At 35.7% G+C, this 14,283-nt stretch overlaps 2 protein-coding genes across 2 annotated transcripts; one reads left to right on the top strand and one right to left on the bottom strand.

The window, feature by feature from the left end:
* Positions 1 to 5,575: 5,575 nt before the first annotated feature.
* Positions 5,576 to 12,382, top strand: LOC142325175 (uncharacterized). The gene is made up of 2 exons (XM_075366595.1): positions 5,576 to 6,442; positions 12,358 to 12,382. Exons 1-2 carry the CDS (start codon positions 5,730 to 5,732, stop codon positions 12,374 to 12,376), a joined length of 732 nt encoding a protein of 243 aa, XP_075222710.1. The 5' UTR covers positions 5,576 to 5,729; the 3' UTR covers positions 12,377 to 12,382.
* Positions 7,499 to 12,372, bottom strand: LOC142324629 (uncharacterized). Its single transcript, XM_075365477.1, has 3 exons — positions 12,080 to 12,372; positions 10,087 to 11,972; positions 7,499 to 7,536 (listed from the first exon to the last, which is right to left on the bottom strand). Exons 1-3 carry the CDS (start codon positions 12,250 to 12,252, stop codon positions 7,499 to 7,501), a joined length of 2,097 nt encoding a protein of 698 aa, XP_075221592.1. The 5' UTR covers positions 12,253 to 12,372.
* Positions 12,383 to 14,283: the final 1,901 nt, after the last annotated feature.

The following is a 14,283-nucleotide window of genomic DNA, read 5'->3' on the forward strand; positions in this document are numbered from 1 at the left end:
AGTTCCACCGATCTAAAGAACACTGCATGTTTTTTGGTTCTGCGTAAAAAGCGTATAATATCGATTAACGAAACATTCATTCTTGTCGGTCGACGAATGGTATTGCACAATTCGCGGTAATATTGCGTTACACCCTGATCGATAGACGGTATCATGAGTTTCGTGCTTGTGTCTTTAAAGACAACAGCTCTCTTTACATTTCCAACCCACATTGGGATATCCACAACTGTTGAGTGATCGCGTTGTGGGACCTTTGTCAGGTACCGTGTGGAAAGTCGTCTGATCGGATGACGATCACCTTCCGAATGTAAATGCAACAGATAGCTATTGAACAGCCAAAATTCGTCTGGTTTCGCTCCTGCATATTCGCACCATTTTCGCAACAGATCTTCGTTTTGGACTTCAAACAGTTCGCGTCGTTCGTTGTACCTCAATCCGAACACATTGGCGTATAGTTGCAAAGTAGGTATCGCTTCGTTTAGAAATTCACCGGAAAAGAGCGCCTGCGCTCTGTTGTTCACGATGTCGAACGGTAATCCTCCTCGTCTTACCGGTAATGTCTCCGGTACTTCGTCGGTAAATTGTACTCCGTAAGCCGTGTCCACAAAACATTTTCTACCGTATGATAACGCTAAGCGGTACAACGTTTTGGGTGATCTGATCGGAATAGTTCGTTCCGTGATCACTATACAACATCTCACTCCTTCAAGACGACTACCGTATTCCAACATGTGCATGTAAACGTTTGTGTAGTCCATAGATGCATGACGGTTCCGAAGTTCCAATAAAGGCTTTTTGTACATGAGCGGAGAGGGTCTAAATCTTGAAATAAAGTTCCATCCGTGTCGAACTGTGGTGTTGAACATATTTTTATCGTAGATCACCAGTTCGATTGGCATCTCGTATTTGTCACATTCTTCTAAAAATTTTAACCATATACGCTTATTGAAAATCTTACCTTCGCTAGTAATCATCAACAGAACGACCAACGGATAGTCACGATTCATTCTTTTTACATGTCGCCAACATCGTCGGTCTTTATTTTCACAGTAGTTCACTTTACGACAGACGTAGTTACCGCAAAACTTCTGACGGTCGCTAAAATATTTAGAACACAAGTTGTTTTGCGGTTTTTGTCTAAAACGTATGGCGTTAGCGTACGGTGTTACGTCCTCGTAGGTGTGTATGCTTGCCATTGTTACCGGTTATCGACTGATCTCTTTTACAAAAACATCAAAGCCTACTCTATATCGCCCTCCGTCGATATCGCTCTCCTTATCCACAACTAAAAATCCGTGACGCTTTATCCATGCCACTCCGCACAGAATTTTAAACCGATCGAATTTCATATCGGTATTTACATGATCTTGATATATGTGACGTAAGTTGAGATCGTCTTGTTTGAATATAAGAAGGAGATTTGCATTGTCTCGCACAAGGTGCTTTCCAGCGCTGGAATATGTCTGTGTCAAATAAAAGCTGTCGATGTTGTTGTGACGACCCATCGCAAAGTATTTGCGAATATTATTTTGCTTTTCGCAAGCTACATCGTCGAAAATCATTATCGAGTTCGGTTCCGCTTCGTCGGGTGCCATCACATGATCGTTTTCGGTAAATGAAAAATAACCGATCTCCGGAACACCGGTCATAACTTGTTCTAGAAACTTATATTTTGGTTGGTACAGCGATTTAGAAAACACGTAAATATTTCTGAATCGTAGACCGTCTGGTGAGAACAGCAAGTTGAATAGGACATTTGTTTTTCCACAATTAGACGGTCCGCAGATAATACATCTGATTGTATTCGGCAGAAGAGGTCCATGACGAGTCTTTTTTCCCTCTCCAAACCCAGCTCCTGCATATTCGTCAAAGTTTTCTAGCGTAATATTACCAACCTGTTGTCGTTCCAACTTCATGTTTATGACTGATCGATTCACCTGACCAAATCCACCTTATGTATCCAACTGTTGTGTTTTCCATCGAACCCTTGCCACTTTACAAATAGCCTATCACCTTTTCTTCGTAAGACCTTCTCGACTAAATACACATTATTTGTAACGTTAGTTTTAGTGAGCTCTTCAGTGTAAAATTTACCGCTCACCACCTCACCGTGAACATCGATCAACGTGTAAGTACACGGACGCGTATTATTGTGTACCTTATGTACGATAAATATTTCGTTTGTCCAATTCGGTAAATATCCTTTGTCGAATGTCTTTTTAAATTTGCTTATACGCACTCGATCGCCAACATTGTATTTCGGTAAGGTAGGCTTTCGGTAGAGTACCGTATTTAACCGTTGTAAAACAGCGGCTTGGTTTCGCGTATTTACATCTTTCGGTTTCATTCCGATAGTACGATGACTAGTGTTGTTGTATTTTGCAATAAGTTTCGGTAGTAATTCTAACCACTTGTAGGTTCCTTGTTCGGTAAACTTTCTCCACATCATCGTTTTCAGTGTTCGATTAAACCGTTCGACTATCGACGCTTTTTTATCCGAATGTGTGGAATAGTGATTTATATTGTACGACTGTAATAGTCGTTTAACCGTCGGATTGTAGAACTCTTTACCCAAATCGGTTTGAAAATGTCGCATCTTGTGTTTATCCAAAATAGGTTTTAGGACTTTAGCGATCTCCGTACCAGTTTTAGTTTTAACCGGTACGGCGAATGCTAGTTTAGAAAAACAATTTATCATCGTCAATATGTATCGATAACCTTTGTTTGATCTTGCGTACGGTCCCATTTCAACAAGGTCAGCTTGGAAAAGATCAGAAATATTCTTCAGTTCGACACGTCTTGTAGGATAGTTTCGTCGAGCCTGTCGGTGGAGCTCTTTAGCTATTGTCGCTTTGGTGTTCATCGCTATAGTGATAAAATAATCGTAAGACGCACCTTATTTACATTTCATCGGATAGGAATCTCGATTGATTGACAGGAACAACGAGTATGATTGGTGGCTACAATGGTTTTATAATACGTTATGAAGCTGTTGTTCATCAACATTTCTGTAATGTGAATTTCTAAAGTTACTTTTTCAACGCTGTCTTTTTCTGGTTGACATTTAACTTCCTGACATTGTTGACAAGATCCCGAGCCTTTATCACATCGGTGTAAAACAACATACACCGGTCTGAATGTAAACCTTTGAGACTTTAACTGTTTCGAAATGTTAATGGTTGGTATTGACCTTTTTTGTGGGATTTTACATAAGAAACCTATAGATTCACGATATGTCTCAATGAATGTTAGATTTCGAGATTCCACAATTAGTAATGAAGTTATTGTAATACACAGAAGTAAACTCCATTTCATGGAGCAGTACTCGTTAGCTGTTGTCACAATGGTGCTCATTGTGATACTAAATATATTTCATTTGTATGGAAGGGAATATCAAAAAGGATCTTTATTGTTTTTATTACCCGCCTCACCACTCTTATATCCCGGCCTTGGCACCGGCCGTATCGATAATACTTATATATATATATGAAAATCAATATCCGATTTACGATATCGTAAAGCGTATTATGATTTAATATAAATTATCGATTCGGGGGGTTTAGGGTGGTCCTGAAAAGGACCGTTGTACACTTTAGAGGGTTACCCAAAAAACGGACAAGATGGCATACACCGTTTATGTTCCACATATGGATGGTCCGTTTCTTCCCACATCCACAAGCGTATAGAACAATAGTCACATCTGACTACATCATCGATACCCTCGTACCTGAACCCATGGATAGCTAGGATCAGTGGAGAAAGTAACGGGTTTTTCATATGCGGCCATAACGGTGTATAAATCTTATTATTACCGTCTCTAGTAACCCTGTAAAATGTATGTACTCTATCATAAAATGAACGTTCCATTATGGTTGAGTACTAGCGCAAGAATGAAGAAAGTCTTGAATAAAGTTTCTTTATCTGTTACAAAAATAATATTCTGCAACTTCCGCTGATAAGTTGTATAAGGAAAGACGGTCGATTTTTTAGACGTATAAAACTTTAATTTATTTAATAATTAATTCTTAAAAAAATATATTAATTTAATTTATTTAATAATTATTTCTTAAGAAAAATATTAATTTGTTTTACAACTTCCACTGGTAAGATGAATAAGGAATAACGATCAATTTTGAGATGTATAAAATTTAATTTATTATTAAACGAACAATTTTGAGATGTATAAAATTCAGTTTATTATTATGTGTAGAGTAACTAAAGGAATAAATTATTATAGTGTGTAGTATATATAACGTTTTGATAACCAGTTGCAAATAACAGAAATAATTTATTACCATATGCGGGTGTATGTTGTTATTATTCTCAACTGAATATAAAACAACTGTCTGTAATATATCCTTATACAATACAAAGAAATAAAACGAATACAGTAAATTGTCTGTAATATATATATACTTTTAGCTCTACGTATTTTTTAAATAATTTATTACATATACTAACACAATGAAAATGCATTTAATGCAATTTTAACAGATGTTAGTAATATATACTTCTTGGTTGTTATTTTAAATAATTTATTATACTTCATAGTATAGTACAAAAACGTGTGTTAAATAAATAATTTATTACATATACTAATACAAAGAAAACGCATTTAATGCAATTTTAACAGATGTTAGTAATATATACTTCTTGCTTGTTATTTTAAATAATTTATTATACTTCATAGAATAGTACATAAACGTGCGTTAAATAAAATGCAATTTTTATTTTTTTTTTGTGTATAATTATTAATACAAAACTAAGTTGTACTTTTATCTCCCCTTTTTTTATTTTCTATTGCGGATGCAATTATTAAAAGAAATAATATTTTAACTGGTAGATAGTATTAAAAAAGAACCACATGTTGCAATTACAGTATAACATACGACTTTTATCTCCCCTTTGTTATTTTCTATTGCGGATGCAATTATTAAAAGAAATAATATTTTAACTGTTAGATATTATTAACAAAGACCACATGTTGCAATTACGTTATAACATAAGATATTTTTTATTAAAAATGCGGTTATATGTAGTGCGTATATCTCCCCATTCTTTTCCTTCATGAGAACCGCATACAATTAAAACAACTGCATAGTCATATCTCTGTCTCTTTCTACTTGCAACTAACAAAGAAGTATTACTTATCGCTCTTGAAAACCACATTCCAATTAAACCAACTGTACAGTAATATTTCTCTCTCTTTTTAGTTGCTTTTAACAAAGAAATATTATTTATCTCTCTTTGATACATTAAAAATTATATTTATTAACAGTATTATGTTTCTCTCTCTTTGATGCATTTTAAAAATATACTTATTAGTTGTATGAAATAGTAAAAGATAGACTATTTATTTACTGTCTCTTTTTTCTTTTGCGAATAAACTTGACTTCCTTTTTTTACTTACTTAAAATTATATATAACTAATGTACTATGTGTGTGTGTGTGTGTATAATATTTTATTACACACATACACAAAATATTTTCTATCTTCTTCTAGCCATTTACTTATATATTAGCTGAGTGCAACATTGTTTTACATTAGTCTTGCGCTTTAGTCGATAGTTGATAGTCTGTTTATTTCGTTCTACTTTATTTTTATTATTTTATTTTCATTTTTAACTTTAACTTTTATTTTCATTTTTAACTTTTATTTTATTTTACATTATATATCCATTTTCATTTTTAATAACTTTTATTTTCATTTTTAACTTTTAACTTTTAATATGTCCGGTGGTGATGATATAAGAGAAATCATGGATGGGATAGTTGACATCCGTCGGTGTGGTGGACGGTTGCAACGCAACCGCAACCAGCAGGTGGAGGCGTTCTACAGCGTTGTAGATCTGCTTCATTGTATGCACCGTGTGAAAAGGCGGTGTATAAGTTACATACGCCAAAATGAGGGCTTGGTAGAGGCCCAACAACGTGCAGAGGCAGTAGCCACGTCGCCTCCAACGCTTCCAGCGCCTCCAGCGCCTCTACCACCTCCAGCGGCTACGCCTCCACCGCCACCACAACCGCAGGCTACAGCATCGCCACCACCTCCACCATCACCAGTCGTCGCAGCGGAGGCGCCTACGTCACCTATCGAGTACACACCAGCGTCTCCGCCTCCATCTTCAAGTATCCAACATAGAGAAGATATGACGTCGCGGTTGAGGGCGTTGTTGACGGCACGTGGTAGAGGTGTTGCACCTCCAAGGGAGTACCACGAACGTCACCGGATGGTCGCTCGCCGACTCTCCCTTCACAGGGATAATGATCGTGTAGGTGAGGAGGCCATCTGCCCTATTTGTTTATCAAATAGGGTGGATGTTTCTTTTACCCCTTGCGGTCATCATTTCTGTGAGGTGTGTGCAATACGTGTGCTTTCCGACTATGGTCGGTGTGCACTCTGTCGGGGAGTGATAATATCATACCGCCCGATGAATACCAGGTATGTAAATATATACTTTTTTATATTTTTTTATATTAATGTTTTGTATTTTTTGTAGCTATCAATTACAAAGTACGATTACATGGGTGACAAAGTGTTATGTTACGTTGTGGGTGGGGGTTATTCAGTTACATATATATATATAGTACACACAAAAGTAAGACATTATTCACTTGTTACTACATCGTCATGCCAGCTCCGTCGTTAGCATATCTTTCATGGGTGGCGATTATAATAAATTATTTAAAATCGCCACCTAGGACAACGTGGGAGGAAGATGAAATGAAAGATATGCTTAGACATATATTTCGAACATCTTTTGTGAATGACGATGCGGGGCCAGAGTTGTGGGTGACGGAGCAGGTGTGGTATGACCACGGGTTCTGGGGCTTGTATTCAACGCTAGAATCCATATCGTACATAATACGGTCTTTTTTGAATGTCAGAAGAGCAGGTGATACGTTGGTTCTGTTGACCAAATCGCCTCCAGACGGTCTTCGTATACGTGTACCGTATTACAAAGTACGTCCACCATGGGAGCTTTTTGGTCGTCAGGATCAAATACGTTTTAGTACTGGACGGTGGGAACTATCCGGTACTACTAAACGCCGTCGTATGCACTCATCGACATTCATAAAAAATCGGTGGAAGAGACCGAAACGATTGGGGTCTAGTGAGTAAGTAGATTATTTTTTTGTATTTATAATTTATTGTTTTGTATTATTTATAATTCATGTTTTATATATGGTATTAGTTTGTAGCTAGTGATATTGGGGGGGGTGGGGGGTGGGGGGGGGGTATTCAGTCACGTATTGCATATATAGTACACCCAAAAGGAGGTACATCATTCACTTGTTATCACATCACCATGCCGGCTCCGTCGTTAGCGTACCTTTCATGGGTGGCGATCATAACTAATTATTTACGATCGCCGCCCGAGAAGAAGCGGGATGAGGACGAGATGAAGGATATGTTACGGCATATCTTTCGAACGTCCTTCATAAGGGACGATGCAGGGCCGGTGATGTTTAAGTTGGAGGAGGTACCTGTGGACTGCTATGGTTCTTCATGGTCATGGGAGTTGCACTCATACCCTGCGACCATCAGAGACATAATAGATTCTTTTTTATTTATGGAAATGAGATGTTCACAGACGATGGTTATGATTACAAAATCGCGTCCCGAAGGTGACAGTATACATATACCATATTATGATGTACGTTCACCGTGGAGTCGATTTTGTAGTAACCGTCGAATACGTCTTAGTTATTGGACTAAAGATCTGTTTTACCACTCTTCGGTAAATATAAAGAATCTATGGAAGAAACGTCCGTGGAGAGGTGATAGTGACAGTGACACTGAGTAAGTAATGGGTTTTTTAAAAAAAACACAATTAATTTAAGAAATTTTTTCTTATGTTATATACGTATATATTAATAAATTTACATATTTTTTTATACAATATATATTAAATATTTTACAAGTGAAAACAAGATACACAATTAATTAAAAAAAAAATTTTATTTTACATATTTTTTTATACAATACATATTAAATATTTTACAAGTGAAAACAAGATACACAATTAATTTAAAAAAAATTTTTATTTTATATATTAATAAATTTACATATTTTTTTTATACAATATATATTAAATATTTTACAAGTGAAAACAAGATACACAATTAATTTTAAAAAAAAATTTATTTTATATTAATAAATTTACATTTTTTTTTTTTTTTTTTTTTTTTTTTTTTTTTTTTTTTTATACAATATATGTTAAATAATTTACATATTTGTTTATACAATATATATTAAATAATTTACATATTTGTTTATACAATATATATTAAATAATTTACATATTTGTTTATACAATATATATATTAAATAATTTACATATTTGTTTATACAATATATATTAAATATTTTACAAGTGAAAACAAGATACACAATTAATTTAAGAAAAATTTTTATTTTACAAGTGAAAAAACAAGATACACATTTTTTAGTAAATAATTTTTATAGTTTGTTTTCACTTTTTATTGTAAGTAGTGGAGGCAATAATTAATATAAATAGTCGTGACCGTGGGATATGAGGACATCGTGATCGATTCTTGGTCTCTTTTGGTGGTTTGGGTTATCGACAGTTTCGGACGGGCTACGTTTTGTTTTATTTACACTGTAGTGACCATATGGAACTGTGTTTATTCTGTTTTGTAAAATGAATCGTTTGTCGTCGAACGGTGATAGCGACTTCTTAGACTGATTAATGGAATGGATATTGTGCAAAGTGCTTCTGATTCCATACGCACTTGTGTATGTAACTTGATCTTTAAAAAGACTTTGTTTGTACAGATCGTGTCTAAGATCGTTTGCAATGGATACTCTAGGAATACCCTTTGCAACATTCTTCTCCTTCTTGTCGAATTCGAGAATGCTATACATCTTAGCACGAAGACCGACAAACTCACGAATAGCCCTTCCATTCATCTCGTCCTTAAACTTACCGAGACGTTTCTTATTGGTATTACTATAACACATGTGATCTCGGGGGTAGTCTGAAGTATCGAATCGATCTATATCGTGAAGGATATCGTCGTAAACGTTATCCGTCACTATATGATACATCAGACTATCAGTATCAGTCATTAGAAGCTTTATGTTATCACCGTACTTTTCCACCATGTAACCATAGTGGAATTCGTACATGATCGCTTTACTAATGTCCAATACGGTAAATCCGATGTATATTGGACGATTGAGGAATATTTCCGTTTTCTTCAAACTTATCCCCACAACATCTTTGTTATAGATGTACCAAGCTTTAACTCTCGGTTTCGCTATTGCTTTATCCAGTTTACGCTCGTTAGTGATGAGTTGGAAGTCTATTCGGTTACGAACGTTTGGCAATGACTTACCATACACCGCGTTATTCATTAACTTAAAAAAGTCTTTTTCAAAACTGTTTCGCGCTTGTGCACGCTTTTCAGTATTGAAATCGATGTACGGTTTCAACCAAGGCGATTGGGAGAATTCCAGAACTCTATGAATGTGTTTCACGATTAAACCGAGGCGGGTGTATAGTTTTAGATTTCTGTAGTGTAAGACATAATGTTCTTTGTCTAACAATGTTGTCATTAGTTTTTTTACGGGACATCTTTGTACATCATTCAAATAAGGTGACAACATTTCGTCAACTGGTACTAGTCGTTCGGGCGCAAGGGGGTAATCCTTATGACGATCGTGTAGGTGTTGTGGATACTCGAGATCCACTTCCAATATATAGCCCTTTTCTCCACGATCGTCAACATTGTTGATGTTGAGAATGTTCATCTCTTCACTACTCAACCACCTAAAATTTGCATACGGTAGGGGTTCAACCATGGCTGTACCGTAAAGGTTGTTGCAATCATAGTATTGAACCCAGGAGGTGGGTTCGGATGGGTCATATTGATCTGGAATGTTTGGATTGTTCGCCTTGGCGTACCTGTTTGAAATCATTGCTACACCACCTCGTGTACCTTTTTCAACAAACAGATGCATATCTATGTCGGTCAACAGTTCCAATTTTTGTCGGGTAAATTTTAACATGGCGTTCCACGTAAAATGGGGGGTGGAGTAAAAGTGACATGGGTCCAAACCGTAATATTGCATAGACGTATTCCGAAAGTTTTCAAACACATCTGCCAACAATAGTACGTCGCTAAGAAGGTACAGATCGTGGTAATCGCCTAACGTATTGCAGTCAAACGTTTCCCACACGTTTTGGGCATGGGTGTAATCATCGTCTGTTATGTTCTCTCTTCTTAGCGTGCTGTAGAACGCCGTCTGCGGCGGAAGTTGGGTTTCGAAAAACTTGTTTACATGTGTCATGTATTCGTATGGGTAGACACCTTTTCGGATTAAGAAATCCCTTTTTTCTGGTAGCGGGAAGCGGGCGGTGAGTGTTTTAAAGACAACGTCTTTGTTCTGACAATCTTTTACTAAATTTTCTACAAGTTTTTCGAGGGATGACGGAAGGAATTGTAAAGAGTCCAAGAATCTCAATGGTCCGATGGACAGTGACTGTAATCGCTCGGACGTGTTGGCGATACAGTTTATTTTGTGTTGGTGTTTGTATTTTCCCAAAGCTTGAACTATATGGTGACTATCGTATCCGCGGAGGTTATGAAAAAATACTGGAATATGCTGGGTGCGCTTACAATTTAAATTGCACTCGTTATGACATGCACCGAGAAACCGTCCTGTGGTATGTGAGTGATGACGTACACGATCGTCGTTCAACTCACAATGACAAAGAAAACACTCGGTAGCCCTTTGAAATGTTTCAGTGTCTTCGGGAGTCATCACCATCGGTTTTTCGGTAATCATAATTTTGTGCAATCTATCGGCGTGATCGAGCATTTCGTCCAGCATCTTTTCAACGATATTTTCACCATCTGTTCTCGCTCGGTACACTACAGGACCTTCACAAATCTGTCCTCCCTCGTCAACGATTACATAGGCGTAACCGGACGGAAGATGATGGGCTACCTTATCGGTAAAACTAGTGTTTGGTTTAGGGGTGGCAGTGTCCATCGGATGTACAAATGATTCAAAGTCTGCATACACCGTATACGGAACGCGTAGCGTGGACGAGTAGTCCCTAAACTTCATTATGCATTCCTTTTGGTTGTACGGTTTGGGAAGCCTTACTCGTTGTGCACCGTGTCGCTTACACTCGATCAGATGTTTCTGTAGATTTTGTAAAGCGACATGTGGGTCTGATGAGCTGAAACGGTGCAAACAGTAAGGACAGTATCTACTAGCACAGTGGACCTTTGTTAGACCCGTCAGGAGACGAGAAAGTCCGTTTTTACCTGGTTTGGTATTAATCAGACAGTAATGAAATTTTTCTCTAGTCTCTCCTGTAAGCAGCAATAGGTGTATGCAGTTTTCACGATCGTGATTTTCGGTAACGCGTACCGGATAGACACGATCGTTTTCCTCCTCATACCCGTAGACATTAACGCTTATTGTGGGATTTAACATCTCAAAGCGATTAATATCTCTTACTTTTACAGGGTATAATATCCCAAGCATGTTTATATCATGCTCGTACCTAGCATACCACGTCTGACGGTAGTTACGACCAGGTTGGTCATGGAGGTATGCTAAAACTGACCAGAGAAAACATTTCTGGTCATGTGGATTTTTTACGTTAATTACTGCCTCTCTTTTTAAAATTTTATTTGGAGTACGTATATAGGAGGAAGAAGCACCGTATAGCGGACGGTAACGAATAACATTTAGGTCTATATAAATTATTTTATGCATTACCCATCCGCTACCGTTGTTGATGAAGTTCACCATCGTCTCGACGATTTTTTCGACGGACTCCACCCACTGTTCATCGACAACGTTGGTGTTCTCCTCCATATTTATAGTTGTTTTCGTCCGTCCGTGCAAATAAACGTTGGTGTATGACGTTTCTACTCCGCCTTCGAGAGTCGTCTGCTTTTTTAGTTCGACATTTACCGCAACATACCTATACAAAAAAATACAGATGTATTAGTATCTTTAAAGATGTGAAGAAAATATGTATTGATAATGTAACAAAGAGTAATTGATGAATGTAAGTAGTTACACACTTACCATTTTACGTTGCCGTCGAAGCGTCTACCTTCTTCCTTCAAACGGTTTAGGATATGAGTCTTGTATTGTTGAAGTGTTGACTGAAGGTACATCTCATCGAGCTCGGTTAGGTCCCAACGAAGGCGGATGACATTATCATTAATTGCACGAACCGCGGCTGGATTAACTTGCATTTTTGATGATACCTAATAGACAAAAAAAAATTATAATAACATATGTTTTTTCTTTTAGACAAACTTAATAGTAATTATTTTTTTTTGTTTGTTTGTGTGTTTCAGTGATGATGACGATTGGTGATGAAACATAATTTTTTTCAATTATTATTCAATTTTATTATTTGTTTGTATTTATATATTAATCTTTTTTTCAATTTTATTATTTTTTATTTCATTATTTGTTTGTATTTATATTGATCTTTTTTTCAATTTTATTTCTTTGTATTATTATTCAATTTTATTATATTCACATATATATATTATTCAATTTTATTATTTGTTTGTATTTATATATTAATCTTTTTTTTCAATTTTATTATTTTTCATTATTTTTATTTATATTCATATATATTATTTTTATTTCTTTGTATTTATCTTTTTTCTATTATTCAATTTTATTATATTCACATATATATATTATTCAATTTTATTATTTGTTTGTATTTATATATTAATCTTTTTTTTTCAATTTTATTATTTTTATTTCTTTGTATTATTATTCAATTTTATTATATTCACATATATATATATTATTCAATTTTATTATTTGTTTGTATTTATATATTAATCTTTTTTTTCAATTTTTATTTCATTATTTTTATTATTTTTATTTATATTCATATATATTATTTGTTTGTATTTATATTGATCTTTTTTTCAATTTTATTATTTTTATTTCTTTGTATTTATCTTTTTTCTATTTTATTTGATTATTATTATTTTTATTCATATATATATATTATTCAATTTTATTTATTTTTTTATATTAAATTTTTTTTTCTAATTGTTTTAATTTTTTTCTCATACCATGTCATATTTAAAAAAAGAATTCTTATGTATTTAGACTTACCTAGACAGCACTCTTGCAAATAACCTTCTTGTAAAGTAGTATTTTTTCTTACAATAGATGTTCACTCTTCTATATAACGATTTTGCAAATACTATTTTTTTACAATCGACGATCGCTTTTCAAAATACCACTTTCACAAGCAAATAATACTTTTTTTACACACGATGTTGACTATTCAACAGTTAGTGAAAAAATGACTAAATGATGCGAATGCCAAATAATACTTTTTTACACACGATGTTGACTATTCAACAGTTAGTGAAAAAATGACTAAATGATGCGAATGCTTTATATATACACACGAAAGGAAACTTGATTAAGAAAAATGTAACCGTTTTTTTTTTTAATTATCCATTTTAATCCGACTCGGACGATTGTTCACCAGTGTGAACTGGTTTGATGCGGTTGTATACATCACAGGTCGAGGATGTGGGTAGTGGGTTTCAGACATTGTGATTGGTGGACAGCGCGGTAGGTGAACAGAAAAAAAAATATTCCACCTAAACTAAAATCATTTCGTCATTTATTCAGTTGAACGTTGGATCGTGCACGGTTAAGATGTCTGTCTCCAGTGGACGCACGCACGCGCAGTCATCGCACTCTATGACAATATGGTGAGTACCTTAAAACACGTTTTATTTTACAAACACACACACACACTTACCGTATTACGCGCCAGGTGTGACGTCACAAGATGGCGGTTGAACCACCGCCCGCCGCTGTTGTCGTCGACTTATATACAACTTATTTCGCTCTCCGACCGGGGGAGCCGCTGCAGCCGAATGGTCTAAGGCGTCAGTCAGTCAGTCGCGTCCCGCCGTGTCTAGGTTCAATCCCTAGCCGACCTGGTTTTTTTTCACTTTAAATATTATTTATTTTATTTAATTCAAACATACCGCTACACAACAGCTGGAACAACAGCGGTACCAACCTTTGAATTAAATACTTAAATAATATTCAAACTGAATTAACATTACCAACGTTGGCTACCCTGTGGAATTTCAAACTTCCCGCAAAGGGAAACGGGAAATTCCCACAGGGAGAAAAGGGAAAAACCAACATGGCGGACGCGACACTAACGCTCCCCCCGGGAGGGCTAGGCACTTGTGACGCCGTACTCCTATTTATACACTACTTTT

Source organism: Lycorma delicatula, chromosome 5 (genome assembly GCF_047948215.1).
Source record: "Lycorma delicatula isolate Av1 chromosome 5, ASM4794821v1, whole genome shotgun sequence".
NCBI classification, from domain to species: Eukaryota; Metazoa; Arthropoda; class Insecta; order Hemiptera; family Fulgoridae; genus Lycorma; species Lycorma delicatula.